At 35.4% G+C, this 18,065-nt stretch overlaps 2 protein-coding genes and 1 long non-coding RNA gene across 4 annotated transcripts in view; all 3 read right to left on the minus strand.

Moving 5' to 3' along the window:
• LOC117786305 (venom dipeptidyl peptidase 4) overlaps positions 1–18,065 on the minus strand; it is an 85,983-nt gene that overhangs the window by 11,763 nt on the left and 56,155 nt on the right. Inside the window, exon 2 of one of the 2 annotated variants that reach the window (XM_034624492.1) lies at positions 1,623–1,732. The exons of the other annotated variant lie outside the window; for it this stretch is intronic. Within the exon in view, the coding sequence (XP_034480383.1) occupies positions 1,623–1,670 (48 nt within the window). The 5' untranslated portion in view covers positions 1,671–1,732. The remainder of the gene's footprint in view (positions 1–1,622; positions 1,733–18,065) is intronic. 2 annotated transcript variants of the gene reach the window in all.
• On the minus strand, positions 9,250–10,077 carry LOC117786313 (thioredoxin-2). Its single transcript, XM_034624500.1, has one exon. It carries the CDS (start codon positions 9,922–9,924, stop codon positions 9,424–9,426), a length of 501 nt encoding a protein of 166 aa, XP_034480391.1. The 5' UTR covers positions 9,925–10,077; the 3' UTR covers positions 9,250–9,423.
• LOC117786316 lies at positions 11,434–12,884 on the minus strand. The gene is made up of 2 exons (XR_004617624.1): positions 12,063–12,884; positions 11,434–11,806 (listed from the first exon to the last, which is right to left on the minus strand). It is a non-coding gene; the product is annotated as an uncharacterized LOC117786316 (long non-coding RNA).

An 18,065-nucleotide genomic window follows, 5' to 3' on the forward strand; every position in this document is an offset into this window, starting at 1 on the left:
CACAAAAGAGCGACGAAACTTTTGTTGCAACTTTTGGTGCAGGCAGCCAAGGAAGCCACAAAAAGCACTGCGAGAGCAACGTCATCAGTGCCCCAATGTCGCCCACACACACACTCACTCACAGAGAGAGAGAGAGAGGGAGAAGGAGAGAGACAGACTCACATGCAGGCAAGCAACAAAGCTAAAGAGAGCTACAAAGCTCGAGACCTCGGACCGATACGTATCGCTAATGATGATCAAATAACGTTCCAAATGCGGGGATCCCAGCAACAAAAGGACCCACAAAAATCGTTAGCCCACTTGGCAGCGCACCAGAAAACTCTCAGCTGTCCCCTTATAACTGTGTCATGTGCAGCATCCTCGTCCTCATCGTGCTCATGGTCGTAATGAGCGGAGCTTTTACTTTCACAGCCACCAAGGGATGGCCAAAGTGTGGACAAGGAGAGGGCTGGGAATAGCACCTTCGACTTTTGGCACTTGTCTGCTCTGTACTATAGAGTCTGTAGTACAAATGATATGTAAATAACAAACAATTTGCCATGAACTGAATATTCTTGTTACTCGGTTTGAGTTCTTATTTAATTAGAGCTCAATCAATGCGCCAAAAACTATGCAACGTTTGTGAATATTCCTTTTTGACGATATTTATTTGCTGAATCAAAGGTGTCCCAGAAAACTGCAAACCAACCGAGAATCAACCAAAAATATTTAACTTTTAAATTTGAATTAATAATTATTTTTATATTTCTAACCTTTTTCTTTTTTAATTCAAACTATTAAAAATTTATATTAGTTAAATATTTTCTAATTTTATTTTAGTTTTAATTGTGTAAACTGAACAATGAAGGTATGAATCAATATGTATTAACTATTTTATTAAATAAAAATCATTTTTATTAGACTAGAAATTCCATTACCTAGATTGTTTGCTTCTCACAAATCGTCAGACAAAGCCAACAAAATGTTTTCACACAAAAAATTCCAAGCGAGAAGTGCTTATAAATATGCACAAGCTTCTGGCATCAAAAAATATGCAATTCTTTTATTTAGTATCGGCTGCAGTGATTCCCCTTTCCATACCTGCAGCCCTTTTCCATGCATAATCAAAACACAAATTCAAATGCGCCAACATAATAAATAATATTTTTAAACACACATGCCAAAATCACACGTGCCAATTATGTGTGCGTGTGTGTGTACGAGTGAGTGTGTTCCACGCCTAAAACTAGGCAAGCAAAACAAGCCCAAAACTACAATGCATAAATAATTTTCAGTTTTAAGGCTAGTAATACACACAATCGGCTTTAAATTTGATCATCAATTATGCGTGTGCAAACGTTTCAAATTAAAATGCTGGGAAAAAACTCAAATTTGAGAGAATTTTATCGATAAAGGTTGGGAAAAACGAAAATAGTAGCAAAATATCATGCCATACTGCAAAAGTCGAAATATATTAAGAAGCTTAACTGAAATATAGTCATGCGCTAATTTTTAGCATACATTTTAGTTATGTAAGGAACTTTGTAAGGGTTTTTTGTTCGCTAGAATTCCAAAAAAAAGCCAGGTGTCGACTATGGAATTGTAGTAAACATAATGTAGAGTATTTTTTATTCGTTACGTACCTGATCGCTTTGTGCTGTTTCAGTCGCGGAAACATCCTTGGCAGACATTTTATAAACGTTTTTTTGACTATTTTGTTTGATTTACGAGTGCATAAATTTAGCGGTTGTCACTAGATTAAAGGGTAAATATTTTAAAAATTAATTCAAAATAATAGTATTTTATTTTAATTAAATTGATAGTTTTACTGCACTTATTTTTAAGTGTTTTGAGTTATTTATATGTTTTTGGTGCTAAACAAGTTTTTTTCTTCAATTTTTCACTTTTTATTTTCATTTGATTTATCACACACACTTTTAGTCAGTTTTTATTGGCATTTCAGTTGTTAGTTTTCACTACAAATATTTATAATTCTTTTAGCAATCTTTTTATGATTTGAATTTGTGTTTGTTTTAGCGCCAGCTGATGCGGAGATTTATTTGGACATTTGTTTGAGTATTTGTGTTTTGGTGGAAGTAGCAAGTCGGCAAATATATTGTAGATTTATTATTATTTTATTTAAGCACTTTATTTTAAGTTTATTCGAATAGAATTTTGTGTGCCGTTTTTTGTGGTATTATTTTGCTTGGAACATATGTTATTTGCTTTGATATTTTATTATTTGTCATCAAAGTTGCGTTTAACCTAATCCATGTCCACACAAGCGAAACAAAACTGATCTAAAAGCTTACTCTGGGTAAACACACACATTTCTACTATCTCATTTTGTGCAGTCAAGACAGGAATTGCTTCTTGTCATTTAATGCAAATTAAGCAATTTAAACAACAAATAAACAAATGCGTAGAAAACAAATTTGCGGTTAAATTGGGACTAAACTAAGATGAAGATGAAGCCCATGAAAATCCAGTCTCACACACACACAGCACACACGAGTGCGTTTGGCTTTGTTGTTTGTTTGGCTCGTCGCATTGCACATAACTCGTTACTCATACGCCGCGTTGTACGGCAGCAAATGCTACCGCTATTCCCTCCAGTCTGTCAACCAGCGTGTGGTTTTCAATTGTCAGTAGCAAGCGACTGCGGTAGACAATACTCTCAAGCACTGGGAGGGCTTTTGGCCCAAAGTAAAAATAAATAACAAATATAAAATACCAAAGAAATTGAAATTGCGTAAACGTAGCAAAAGACAACCCAAAAAAAAAAAAAAGACAAAAACAGAGAGCACACATTTCAGTCATACACAAACACACAAAAGTAGGTAAGACTTGCTTTGCGGAACAAGATAAAAAGAGAGTAAATCGTTGGCCCAATAAGAACGAAAAAAATGTGATAAATGTGCCGTGCCCTTTGTGCTAATGTGTTTGAAAATATGTGACAACGCAAAAGTTTCAGGAATGGGTAATAGGTATTTAAAGTACAGCAAAGAAAGAAAACATTTTAACTCAGATCTACAAATAATAGGTATGATAATAACGGAAAGGCTTGTGTCGAGTATTGAGTTACTATTCAAACACACAATTAATTTTTTGAGATGAAAGCACTTCAAATTTTTTAACTAAATTTCAGTTTTAAGCTTAAGGTTATTCAAGATACTGTTTGGAAAGCATATTTTTACTGTACTTTCGTTACAGTTAAAATTATTTAAGTTAAATAAATCTTGTGAATGTATCTAAAATTGTTCAAGTTTTATCATTTGTGGGCTGTGCAAAATACTTTCAGCTTTTAGTTGGTTAAAATTTGCAGTTGTAATGAGCGTCTATCAATCAAGAGCTCTTAAAATTGACCAGACACGACGACCATTAGGCCCAACTTAGGACCATCTTAAGGCTTTAAAAATACCCAAAATACTCGTACTTTACTTGCGGTCTTTGTTAGCCGGATATTTTATCTTGTCGTTTCGAGGCACAGCTGTAATTTAGCTGAAATTCATTAAATATTAATGAGTTTAAAAGCGACGAGCGATTTGTCGTTGTAGAAAGGAAATTTTAAATTTCTATCTGACAAATCGCTTTGTTATTTTCATTCTGACAGCAAAAAAGTTACACATACACTTACGGACTTACATACGAGTGAGTACGAGTGTACGCAATGGATACTGCTAATCCAGTGAACACATCGCTTTGACTACTTGATTTTTCATTTGCAATTGGAATAGCAGAAATTGCAAGTGGCATTCAGCAAAAATGGGGAAATGCTGAAGAGACATGTTTCAAAAGCAAAAGAAAGCTTGACCAGAGTTCTTTAATGAATGGTTTTGGCAATCCATTCACTTAACTTTGCTCGCGTGAAAAGATAAAGCAGTTATCTATTATTATTTTTAACAGCGTTGCCAGAACTTTGATATTTAAATTAGCTATATTTCAGCCAAATTAATAATAAAAACAAATAAAACAATATAAATGCATTCAAACTGAATTTAGTATTAGTGTTTTTCTTTAAGGCCAAGTTTCAAGTAGATTAGAAATTTCCGCCGGCGGAAAGTTTTCTATGGAATAGTTGTTAAATTCTTCTTCTCTTTACGGCACCGAAATTTTTATATGGAGTTTAAGCCTACCAGAAAGTTTTCTGGGCTACTCGATACGGGCCTTTAAATCAAAAATCATTTGAACTTGTGAAAACTGACCGGAACTGGCATATAAAAAGCTAAGCTGGCAACTCTGGCTGTGATTCAGAACATTAGCATCAAGTTATCGGTAAATTAATTTAATGTAAAACTGAAGTTACTAAATTTCTTTGCTTATGATACGCTAAAAGTCAAAATATTAATAAATTAACATCAAATAAAATACGGTATTTATTTATATAGTTATGATTCTATTAAAGTCACATAGTTAAGGCAATTACTTTTATTTCTTTTTGAGCAACCCTTCTGCCAAAAGTCAGACGACAGCATCACTGATTAAAGTTAAAAACTCGAATCATCTAGTCAAATTGTGCAAATGATTGCTGAATATTTGCTCGAATAGTGTTTAAAATTCTTAACGAAATAATTACAATGTCTGATGAGAACGACAGCTGGAATGCCGATCCCCATTGGACAAATAATAATAACGAAAATTTAGATGAAAATCCAACGTCTGAGACAGACGGTGATGATATGTTGTCGAATAGCAATCAGTCATGGAACGAAACCGAGTATGAAGAAGATCCATTTTATATTGATTTCACTGATGGGACTGATGATAATAATGCTGATAGTACTACAGAAGGTAACGCTTCCTCACCAAGTGCAATTCGGGCGAACGATTTTAATTTGGATATGGATCCCGTATCGGACGATGATTTGATTTCCGATACGGAAACTGGGGATTTGTGCAGTTGTATTTCCGGACCAGTTGAATGTGTCGAAATGCCGGATCCATCTATGGATTGGGGAGAGAACAGCTCAAGTCTGGACGATAGCAACCAGTCATGGAACGAACCTGACAATGTAGATCAGCAGTTTATCCTAACAGCTCGAGCAGTTGTAGAAGATAGTGTGGATGATAATGCCACAGAAGTTGACGCTGCCTTGTCAACTTGTCAGGCAAACGATTTGAATTTGGATCTACGCCCCGTACCTGCTTCTATAGATCTGACCCGCAACTTACCCTCGACCAGCTTGCGGCAAATTTATGCCCATGTTCGGACCTCAACCCGTCGATTGCCCTTTCCCGAAAATCTTAATCGGCAAGGGGCTTCAGCTCTCGTCCGTCGTCTCCATGGTGGTCAACCCAATCGACCTCGTATAGTACTAATGGGAATTGATCCTGATTATGGTGGCATTACATACATTCGCAACGATACCGACTCCGAAGAGGAGCCTCCACTGCCACCATTGGCAATGGTGCCACGGCGTGGCAACAGCGTCAGCGATCTCAGTCAATGCAGCAGCGAGGAGGAAACCACCGAACAGACTGGAGAGCACCGCCAATAGGACTTCAACTAGCAACTTTCAATGAAAGATTCGAGGGAACAATTCTAATAGAAAGTCAAGATCAATTGAAAAATCTTGCGCAAAACAATCTATAAAATATAATTAATAAAAATATACAAACAAATAACAAAATCTTACAAACTTTCGATCTTATCTTTAAGTATCGATAGCTGGTTCAATCTGTTTAGAAAATCATCGAAATCGAACTTGAAAATAGTATGGCATCCCTGTTTAAGCTGAAAGCGTGGAATTTGCATAAATGTCGGACAGCGACTCATGTGCTGAGGAAATCATAAATATTTTGCGCAGTAATATAATGTTCAAAATAATTCCTATAAGTGATCGAACACCGTCAGTATCATCGATGGAACACAGCCTAGAATCAACAGTGGGATCGGACTCGGGACTCGAAATGGAAGAGGAGGAAGAAGAGTCACTATTAAATCGCTGTTTTGAGAACTTGACACACATCGGGGAGGAGTCTCAATTCAATAATTCATTCGAACACTTGGAAGTCATTGATAAAGAAATAACAACCAATTGTAAAAGCTTAACAACTCTTGATTTAATAAGACCTCGTCGGGCCTTATGGTCTTCACACGTTCACCACATTCCAACAAATCTCCAATCAGTTCCTAAAGTCTTGCCGTTAAAAAATAAAAATGAGGCAAAGATAAATGTTGGAGCAAGTATGTCGAAATGTATAATACTTTTCTTGGCGCTTTTCTTAATATTTATGGATATCTATGTTCAATTGAGTGCTTTTTCAAACTGATAATACTTTAACAATGTATTCTAATAACAAAAAAATGTGTTTTCTCTTTCCATTGCTATAATGGTAAAGTCAATTTAAAATGAACCATGAAGATGTACATTTCTCATTATATTTTGTTTTTATTGCTCACTTAATATATTATATATATATACAAAATAAAATACAACTCTTTTTGTCGATTTACAAAAGTATATATCTCATTAATAATAATATACAAAGTAATAAACCTCGATTGGCTTAGAAATTAAAATACTAATTAGCAGAACGTCTCGCAATAATCTTTTAGCCTCATTGTTATGCAGAGTGTTATTTTAGCTGTTTGTTCTAGCCAAACATCACACTTTCTCACTTCTCTCTTATTACATGTATATGGACATTTTAGGCAATTTGCTTGCTTGAAAAAGAACTTGGCTTAAATAATTGCAATCGAAAAATGCAGGCAGTGGGACAAACAATGGGCTGGAAGCACTCGGATATTGTGGATATTGTGTTGTGGTTGAGGTGGGTGTAGAAACTATAAATTTGCTAGTCCATGGACCAATGTCTGGCACTTGGTTGGCTCTGGGAAATTTATATGCCAGCTGCCTGTCGTAGCGTACTCCGCCTACACACACACACACACACACACACAGAGAGAGATGCACACACAACATGCACTCATACTCTTACACTTCTTTGTTATGCAAGTTAATCCTTTTTATAGCTATTGTTCAGCGCATCAAAGCTCTACATCGGATCCGCAACCCGTTAGGAGGATACACGCACGCCCTGCGCATTTGTTTCAATGCAGCAGCTGTGGAAAGGAGCGCAGGACAAGCAGCGGGGTAAGGAGCTGGGGAGGCAGCTGTAGCACATGTCACTGCATTTTTCAGCGACTCCGAGAGGCGAGTCAACCAACATATTAGCTGCCACACGCATTTGTTTGGCGGTGCGGGCACTTGTGGGGCAAAAGGAAAAAGGGCCCGAGTTGATGTATGTATATATACATATATGTATATGTACATCTATTTGATAGCTTGGGCAAAAATCTGGTGCATGTTGTATGGAGGCGTCAACGGAGGCGTCGGCGCTGAAAGTGTTTGTGTGGCATGCCGCAAATTCATTATTATTTCTCCCCGACGCCCACTCAAGCAGCTGCAGTGGCTGTATAAACACTCAACATATGAAGTAGATAAGCAGAATGCACAAAGATATTCTTGAAGCCGTGAAAAAATGTGCTTACGGCCCTTTAGGACTTTCAACAAAAGTTCAACGTGGATTTCAAGAGTTATGCGAAAGGTGGCAACGCCACAGCATTAAGTGAGGTTAAGAAGAGTTTTCTTTCTTCCCGTTCCGAAAGAAAGTCAATAACTTAAAGAGTTAGGCAAGAGGTGGCATCACTAGTAGGAACTATGAGTTTTTGTTTAAAATATTGGGCCTAAAAATATATATTTATTTATTTATCTTAATTCATTGTGCTACAAGAATTTTTGCTTTTAATTAATGTCTTAGTTGCAATCACAAACAACATTGATTACTTTTTTCCTACTTTAGCTAACAATTACAAAATCATTTTATTTTTAAAACGAAAACATTATGTTTATAGTTATATTTATATACTCTAAGTTTTAAATTTTTTTTATTTTTTTTATTGTTTTTACATGAATTCTAATAATTTTTTCAAAATCCATCCATGTTTATTTTATTTCTTTGTGTTAGTTGATTCCACAGGAGAACAGTGTGAACAAATAATAAATTGAATTAATTATCTTTGTATAAGAATTCCCACGAAATTCCCGGACTCAATTTGAAAATCTTCAGATCTCCTAGGCATTTGAGAGTTTATGTATATTCGAATGCAGTTTATTTGCAAGTTCTTTGTCTTAGCTCTGCGCTGGGACGTGCACTAGCACAACCCCATTTAAACTCTGACCTCTGGTACGTAATATCCGAGACATGACTGAAGCCTTAGGACAGATAGGACAGCATTTCAGTCAACTACAACTGCAGCAATTTCTCATTTTAATAAAAATGCAAATGTCTCTGGCACAAAGTGAAGGAATGACACTGCCTTCACATCCACCCCGCAGGCAGTGTCAATCCCGACCTTCGTTTTCCCCCCTCTTGCCTATATTTCATTGCATTTTCTTATATTAAACGTTAGTAAAACTTTTCAATTTTTCACCATGAAGACTAAAAACAAAAAGAACAAAAGGATAGCCAATAAAGGAAATAAGTTTCCAATAAGTCAAGAAATGCCAAGAGCAACGATGATGAATTCTTCGAGAATTGCAATTGATAGACATCGAAATAAAAGGACTAAACTCTGTCCAATTGTTTTCGTCATATGCTGCCATATGCTTAATTATTCAATAAATTCAATTGAACAGATGACAAGGGCAGGCAAAAGCCTCACACAGACAGTCTTCCAGGACAATAGTTTAGTCAACAATGGATAGAAATTGCTCACATGGAAAGATATGTGCGAGTAGAGACACGGGAACTATAACTAGGCAGGAACTTTAAATAAGCTTTAATAAGAATTCATTCTCTTTAAACTTAGAAAAATAAAAACTCTAGAAATGGCCATTGGGTTTTCAGTAAATTATATCAAAAGTCTTTACGATTAAATTCCATGAAAAAATATATATCGGCAGCTTTTAGTCGAAGTAATGTATATTTATTGCAAGATATAAATATCTTTATCGAAATATCATAAATTGAAATTATACCTTATCTCCACGTTGAAATTGTTTAATTGCCGAACCATTTTAGGATCATACGAATCTAATCGTAAAATAACATTTATCGTCAACTTATATCTACGTTTTTACTTAGTTTTACTATCATTTGACTTGTCAAAATTGGTATTATAGTATTTATGATAGGGGCAACTTTTGTACTTTCCCCTTTTAGGCATAATCTCTTGTGTGTGTGAAACTTCATGGATGAGTTATGAGAATTAACCAGAAATAATCTGAAATCGATCATAGTTCTATTAGAGACACTCAATCTAAATATATTTTTATAAAGGCTTTATTTATTTTCGGCTTAGGATCAGGATTTACAAATACACACTATAAATTTATGGTTTTGAATTTAAATTGAACTTTGGATTGAACTTTTTGGGTTATTACAAAAAAATAAGATCCGAAACGCGTCTTAACTTATCCACTTATATGTAAAGTCTAGTTACTTTTTATCCGCTGGCTTTGATGAATCCGGTTTCATAATGACCGGTGTTACAGTTTTGAGCAAAGACATAAATTTCATTGGCGGTTTCTCAGCGGGTTTGGCGCTAGTACCAGGCTTAATGGCATTTCGGTCCTCCGGCTTACCACAGAATTTTTGCAGAGTTGTTTGCACTTTTTCGGCATTGCTGCCGACAAACTGCTCGAGTGTTACCTTATCTTTGATAATCAGAAAGGAGGGCATGCTATTAATATCATACTGCTCGGCCAGCTCCACATTGTCATCCACATCGATTTTGAGCACAAGCAGACACTCTTCATACTCGTTGGCCATCTGTTCCAGGTGTGGCCCAATGATGGCACATGGACCACACCATGTGGCAAAGAACTCAACCAAAACATGCTTATTGCCAGCCTCCTCGATGGTCTTATCAAAATCAGCCTTCGATGTGATTGTGATAACCTTTTTAGGTTTGTTCTTATCGCGAGCGCCGGATGCCATCAGTGGAAATAAGAAATTTCGGTGTGTCAAATTTTGTTGGCCGAAATAAAATCGAAAAATACTTTTTTAAATATTATTACATTTGATCATTTGAGTGGAAAGTAAAACCCAGTTGAGCATGCTCATAAATTACAGTATACTGCATAGAAACTGCACAAATTTTAACTATATGGAAAAATTAAATGTCTTGAAAATAGACATTACCTTGGTCGTAAATTATCCAAGCGTAGGTTCGCAATTAAGATTCAACATGATAATTATAAGATACAATTTACATAAATGTAAATAAAGTACATATTCAGCTATTCATTTGACTTTTTTTTTTTTTTTGGAATCTATAACATTGTTATTTTATTACATTTTAATTATTAAATTTATTTTAAATAAATTTAAACCTAACATTTTTTAGGTATTACACACAAGTACAGCTTTTAAGTACAGCTTTTATTTGTGATCACAATTTCAGATTCCAGAACAGTGCTCTATGGGGAATTTTGCCATTATTTTTTTTGGGATTAATTAATAACTCGAGAATAAAGTTTTATTTTGGTTTAGTTTTTTGCATTGAACATATAATATCAACACGCAAATGTTCTAAAAAAGTGGGCGGGGTGTCGCCTTTATTCTGGATTCTGCGATATGCAAATTTTTTGTTACTCAAGGTATTCGCATCAAACTTGCAGGTTAGGCGTGTTACTATGCTTCTTACGTGTTGGTAAAATTTCATCCAAGCCGGACAACTATATCATACAGAAATTATATGAATTATCGGCTTTTTTGTGAAAATCTTGTTATTTTTTAATATCTTCAGGCCAAACTCACTAGTTTTCAGTGATTGTAAGTTTCTGGCATTTTAGTCAACGTTAGACTACCATATCATAAATTTCAGTGTAATGAACACATATGTTTTTCTCCATTTAATTCTAATATGTAAAAACTAAGGAAAACCTCAAACTAACAGTCATCAATTATAACTAACAATTATCTAACTAAATAACTTTTTTCGTAGAGTGAGATAGCTCTCTTTTTTATACAATTACGAAGACAATACGTCAAAATTCTAAGACCCAAGCTTTTAATCACAAAGTACAAGCCTCTCTAAACAGATTGCATATCTAAACTTTTCAATTTTTTAACAATATCTATAAGTTTTCTGCACTTAAAGTTTGAAAAATGGAACAATTTTGACAGCACGTGCTTTTCAATTGCATAACCTCTGCTTGCACTGTTATAACTTAACAGTGGCGAGTTCTGTTAAAATTTCTGGTAACATTACAGCTTGGACATTTCCTGGTCGATTGCTGTTATTAAGAACGTATTTTAATAACTTTCAAAAATGGAATTTATTCCAAAAAATCGGGAACATTCCCCATAGCATAGCCTACTTCTTGGGATATTATTTAATGCAATAGATTCAGTTTGCGTTGGTACGAATAGGGATAAGAATCAAACACGGATGAGGATAAAAAGCAATCCATGCATAGCTGTTACTTCGACTACTTTTGATTCTTAATGAAAAAAGCAGCAGGTTCTAAACAAAGTTCGCTTTTAGCTGCCTGAATGCTTCCACACACACACACACGAACACACATTCTATGTTATGTTTGATTGCTTGCGTATGTGTGGTTGTGTGAGATTATGTGTGTGTGTGTGTGTACTTTACTATAGTTTTCACTGCTTAGCAGCCTTTTTGCCGCTTTCAGTTGCACTTTGTTGGCAGTTTGTTTGTTTGTTTTGTTTGGCTTGTCTTTGCATTTGTCAAGAATTAAGAGAAATGTACCACAGTATCTTGAACTGCTGCACCGCAGCACCCACTGCCAGCCACCACCATTTTCAAGTGGTTCTTATCTCTCTCTCTCTCTGACTCTGTCTCTGTCGCTCTCTTGACTGTTTACCTTGGGGCTTTGCGTGCTTTTTCTTTTCTTATTCTTTTCCTTTTTTATTCTTTTCCTCTCTTTTATTTACATGTATTTTTCTTGTTTTGTAAGCCATGTTTCTTGCAGTTGCAGTGGCCAAGAAGTGCCTTTCGGCTTAAAGCACTTTAAATACGATTCGCCAGCTTGTACTTGACATTGAGCCATCGTTAATAATCCGCTCGTTAAGTGCACATCCTGCGAGCTCTTTTGCTCTCTCTGTACTCTCTTCTACCCACAAAGTTGGTTGCATAACCTAATGAGCAGCATGGGACTGACAAATGGCAGCATTTAGCTGACATTCACAACCGGAAACGACAGCAGGTGCATCAACAACAACAACAGCAAGAGCAACGAGTACAACGTTTAACGTGTTAACCATATCAGTGTCAGTGTTGTGTCATATTGTGCAATCGCTTCAACATTCCAGTCAGAGAACGCGACCAAGTGCGCGACTTCCGCACGTTGAGGTAACCTCTTCTCAATTCCCCTTTATCCATCTCTACATCCCTCACCTCTTCATTCTCTCTCTCCCTCTCTTTCTTCTTGCTGCAAAAGTGCTGACCTCGCAGTCGCACCTTGACACGCGGCGTATGAGCAATGTAATAAAATGGCAGCCAAACAGCTAGTGAAACATTTTTGCGCGTTGACAACAACAGAAACTACAGCAAGGGGGGAGGTAGGGGGGGGGAAGAGAAAAATGAAAATGGAAGTGGAAGTGGAAAATGAAATAGAAATGAAATGTACAAAATGGGAGAGTAGCAAAAGTCACGTATGTGGCAAGACAAATTGCTTCAAGTGCATAGACTGCCACTTTCATTCACTGTCATTCAGTCAACCAGCCATTCATTCAGTCTGTCAGTCTGTCAGTCAGTTTACCAGTTATTTATATATTGCGCATGCTGTTAGCATATTTTTATTGCGGTCAACTATGAATTTGTGTTGAGCATCAAATGCTTGTCGCGCTATCCAATTCGCATACCCTGTAAAGCGTTTATGCAAATGGAATATTCTCTCTTTCAATATTATTCTGAAATAAATTGGAATTTATATACTCATACTCTTTCACTTATTAATCAAGTGGGAATTTAAATTGTAGAATTTAGCGTCTCCTTAACTGGTTATTAATACAAACTTGTTACCATGATTAATTTATAAAGTGTTCTTTTTATTAAACAAATGTAAAAATAATAACCACCTTATATTTCTAATTTCTCCTACATTTATAATTCTTTATTAATTTATAAATCTTGTAAAAAACTTAGAAATGGAAGAGACAGTGTGCATTATTAGAATAAAATTTAAATTACAATTTTAGAAGATATGAAAGAGTTCTACCTCAAAATAATTTACAGGGTATTTAGTAAAATTTTTACTGTGGCAGGTAAAATGTTTTCGAAAGATATTTAACAAAGCATGGTCAAATAAAATGCCACATACCACATGAGAATCAGTTGCAAGTATTTAAAGAAAATTCATAGAGGTTTTTTCCAGCTAAAGTTAGCACCCAAAAAAGTATGCTACGAAAATGACACAGCAGCTTTTGCCTGTCAGCTTGGTGTGACTTTCTGATGTTTTCAATGCAATGAATGGCAGCTGGACAGCAGATGGTATTGTTGGAATGAGTCTCCCTTTTGTCTCTGTTCCCTGTTTAGATAATTGGCTAGGGCTCTTGGTTTTTTTGAGGGTGTCCTCTCATATAAACAAAGCAATCTTCTAGGCTGACTGCAAGCACGTTTAAGCATGTCAATGCTGTTGTTGGTTGTTGTGTGGCCATTGTTGGAATCCAACTGACAGTTCCCCCGAAATATTATGAACAATCCAACACCAGCAATCACAGAACAACGATAACAACGAGCACAACATGAGGAAAATTGCATTTCTCGAATTTTCATTTAACAAGTTTTTGAGCTATGGTCTGCAGAGTATGAGTTCATGCATTTGAGTTTTCGGAGTGCGTTGTGGTTCCTGAAAGGCTGTAACCCCCTATATACTCTACACTCAGAAAAATATATCATCCTAAAATTACGTACGACCGTACTTGAATTTATACCATTTGGTTCTTTAAATTTTAAGATTGCTGTGTACTGAAAGTTTGGAATTAAGTATGAATCGATCTTAAATTAAAATTCTGACCGCCTATTTCTATGGCAGCTGTTCGAAATAGTTGTCCGATTTTAACTAAAATTAGTCAGAATTTATAAGACCATGAAAAGTATATAATCCTAGGGTCTCGTTAAGATTACTTCAGAAACAACTGAGTTATTTTTACTAAACTAGTTTAAGATTTTTTTGTACTTAAAATAGTTGTTTTCAAGTTTAAAAGGAAGCTAAAAATGATAACGTTTCGTACTAAAAACAAGTACATTTTGGGCTATTTCTGTTTTATTGTCGCACCTTAGAATTCTCAACTGGTTCTAGCGACGCAAAGATGACGTTAAACTTGGATCGCTGTTAAAATCAGCACCTATTCCAAAAAGTCGCTAACCAACATAATACACTATTATTAAATGGCATTAATTTTGGCATTTTAATTTTAGTACACATACTAGTGTATGTTTTAAGACTAAAATCAATTGATTATGACAATGTTTTGTACTGCAAACAAGTACATTTTGGATTTAATTCAAGATTTTTAAGTTCTTAAATTAGTATGTTTTTAATTTTTACAGACTTGAAGTAAACACAAAACGTAATTAAAGTACCCCCGAAAAATCTCACTTTAAGATTTCTATACTTTCTATACTACTATTCTATACTTCTATAAACTAAACTTGAAATACGAACTTTGTTCTCAACTTTAAATTTCTTTAACAAATAAAATATTTAAGTGAAACTAATATCAAAGAGCACATTTTTTTAAATAAGCATTCACATTTAGAATTTCAGTACAATGGTACAATACATTTATATTGTTGGGAGTGAAAAAATTTAGATCTAAATTACATTCTTAATAGTTTTCAAGAAACTCTTGATTAAATAAACCAAAAATTAGCCATTTCCAATAAAAAAGTGTCATTGCGCCAACGGGGGAAAAAAAGCGAGTTTTGGCGCGAAAACGCCAAGTGTGGCAACCGTGTTTGTACTTGAAAATGGTCTGTTTAAGTACGGAAATCTTTATTTTTTTTCTGAGTGTACTTTCCCCTGAAAGCCTCTCTTCCCCTCTGCTCGCTATTGCTTCTTGCAAGTAAATGCACGCACAGACTGTGCTCCTGCTGCATTCAAGTGTCAAAAACCAAAACACATTTACATTCATGCTGAGACCATTGTAGTCAGTGCCATTCTAGCACCTTCTACGTCCTGCCTGCTCTCTTTCACTTTTTCTCTCTCTCTCTCACTCTTTCTCTCTGCTAAGTAGTTGGTTTATGCGGCAGGATGTCAGGATGCTGTCTGGTTGAGTTGTTTCTGCTTCCCTGTTAGACCGACAAACAGGGAGCCTTTGTCAACGTGCAAAATCTCTCAAATTTTATTATGCTCGAATTTGCTGGCACTTCACAGCTGCCACAACAGCAACCCAGCAATCCCACCACCCTGTTCCCTGCTCAGCCGCTTTTATGACGCTTAACGTGGCCCATTACAAGGCGCAGGAATCAAGTCGAGCAACAATTTGAGCATCAACTCCACCTCCACATTGACAGTTGGCATTTTGGCAGCAACCAAAAAACAAGGCGCGGCATCAGCTAGTAATGAGACTGAGTTGAGCTCCGCCAGGATTTGGGCCTGTCTTATGGCCCAGCCACGTTACCAGATGATGCCATACATTTTTACAAGCTGCTAATGTGGGCTTTATAAGAACATGAACTTCTTTTCTCTGTGTATTTATGCTGAGGGTCTTGAATTTGCCTGCAAGCAAAGTTGGGGATTCGGTTTAAGCCAAAGTTGCGGCATGGCAAGGCCTAAACTGCATCGATTTACGAAACACACATTTTTATTCATGTTTATTACTTTAAGAAAGACGGCAGTAAAGTTTTTTCACAGCCACTAAAAGTTGGCATATGGCATTCCACAAGATTAGATATGTTACTTTACCTTTAAGTACTATACAGATACAACAGAATCGTGAATAAAAAAAAAATAAACCACCAATACGTGCAAAATTATTCTTTAACATCAATTCTACAGCGAAATGTCAAGTAATTTCAGGAATTGTCAGGCCATATAACAAAATATAATATTAAATATATTTACATTTGATATTTAATCTTAAGTGAAATTTTCAACAGTTGAAAAGCTTAAAAAATTATTTATAAAAATTAAAAAAATGATTAAAATGACATACAGCTTGAAAATCGGTCTGGTTTTGGATGTTTGAAACGCTTCGGTATTTGGTTTTTAAAAAGAAATACATACAAGGTTCGAAGTTATTAAATGTGGTATTCCTATTTTTATTATCAAGTTTATTTTTTTTTTTTTTCGATATAAAGCTGTTAGCATTAGAGACTATGTATTATTTAAACATAATGAGAATTGAGTAGTTAAATGAATGTGATTTAATATTAATGTAATATAAATTCAATAGTATAATATGATTATATCGAACATTTTATTTAATTTTGAATATTAATGTGCTAAAGAATATTGATAGATTTGCCAAACTTTTCTTCAATCTTATCTGTTGACTGCTTAGTTACCACTTTTAGTCATTAGCCTAATTAATCATTTTAAAATGCAAATATACCATCAAACTAGCCACAATCCCTTCGTTGTCTTCCCTCTGCCTGGCTAATCAATAAGTTAAGTGTGCCCAGTAAAAAGCAAACAGCATCAGCAGACCAAACCAACTGCTTAGCTGAGCAACAGAAAAGTGTTTCAATCAATCAAATGTCACGTTAACCGTAGCTGGAAATCTCTCTGGAATAAGGTAAAGGAAAAAGAAAAGGGTTTATCCCCATATTGCTACTGCTCCCTATACTGTTGCTGTATGGCATTAAAAACCACATGTGCTTCAACACAAAACATTTTATGCTCCATATGGTTGAAGATGACTGAAGGTGTGGTTTATGTATACGAGTACAGAGGAAAAAATATTCTACAATATTCAATCCGAAAATTCAGGACAGAATTGCTAAATTAAAACTACATACGGATAAAATGAAATTTTCTTTTACAATTCAATCTGAAAATACATTAATTGATTGCTAAATTAAAACTATATACAATACGTATAAGATGAAAATGAATCAGAAATAAAATACAATTTAAAAAAAAAGTAAAAAAAAAAATTGAAATATGTGACTTATGTAAAAAATATTCTTAAAGAATTCCTGTAACTTGTATCAAGTATTTCGTACTCGATCTTTTAATATTGACGAAATTTTGACATTGATTTTATTTCCAAGTTCCGAATTTTTTTTTTCTGGTACATACGTTGCTAGTGGGCTTAGATATTCGGTATGGCTCCGTAACTCAGTTCTGTCTTCCTAACAAGCTGCGTCAACAAACTAAACCACTTTGAAATTAACACGTTACATTGACATTGACAGCTTTATGCGTGGCATGCCGAGTGTCGAGTGTCGGTGGAGTGTCAATGGTGGCAGCAGCAACTAAACAGCAACCAAACAGCATCTAAGGTAGCTGTCAGCTACAGTTTGAGTTAAAGATATGAAGGGGCTGCCAAACGATGCGGCAAATATGGAGGTAACCAAATGCTAACAGTATGGCGGCCGGAAGGCGCGCAAAAAAGGCAATTTCCGTTGTGGCGTAAACAAGACTAAAGCGCTGACTGTGTGTTGTGTGTATGTGTGTGTGTGTGTGTGTGTGTGCGTAGTTTTTATGCGTTGGCATTCAGCGAAACGAAAATTACCAATTCAAATGTCAGCAGTCGTGGAAAAAGCAGCTATCTCACACAAACCTCCTCACCACTTGACGCGAAATTAAATTCAGTGTCAATTCGGTTTTTTTTTTTTCAAGGCGTGCACCTAACGAGGGATCAGCTGCTTTTGCCTCTTTGTAATCAGTTCCCGAAAAGTGCTCAACTCCTAGCTGAGACAAATTGTTGTGCAAAAGTCTTAAGTGCCAGACACATTGCGACCTCTAATTTATGGGCTATTTTCCGCCCTATTAACAACACAACTCTTGAAAATGTTATTTACATATTACCTTATAAAGCATGTTCTTAAACATAATAAACATAACATTAAATTTGTACAAAAATTTATAAAATTGCAAAAAAAGAAGCAGACAAATGAACTAAAAAATGGTAATACATTTTAAATCTTCTTTATTTTT

This window comes from Drosophila innubila (genome assembly GCF_004354385.1).
Source record: "Drosophila innubila isolate TH190305 chromosome 3L unlocalized genomic scaffold, UK_Dinn_1.0 0_D_3L, whole genome shotgun sequence".
NCBI lineage: Eukaryota > Metazoa > Arthropoda > Insecta > Diptera > Drosophilidae > Drosophila > Drosophila innubila.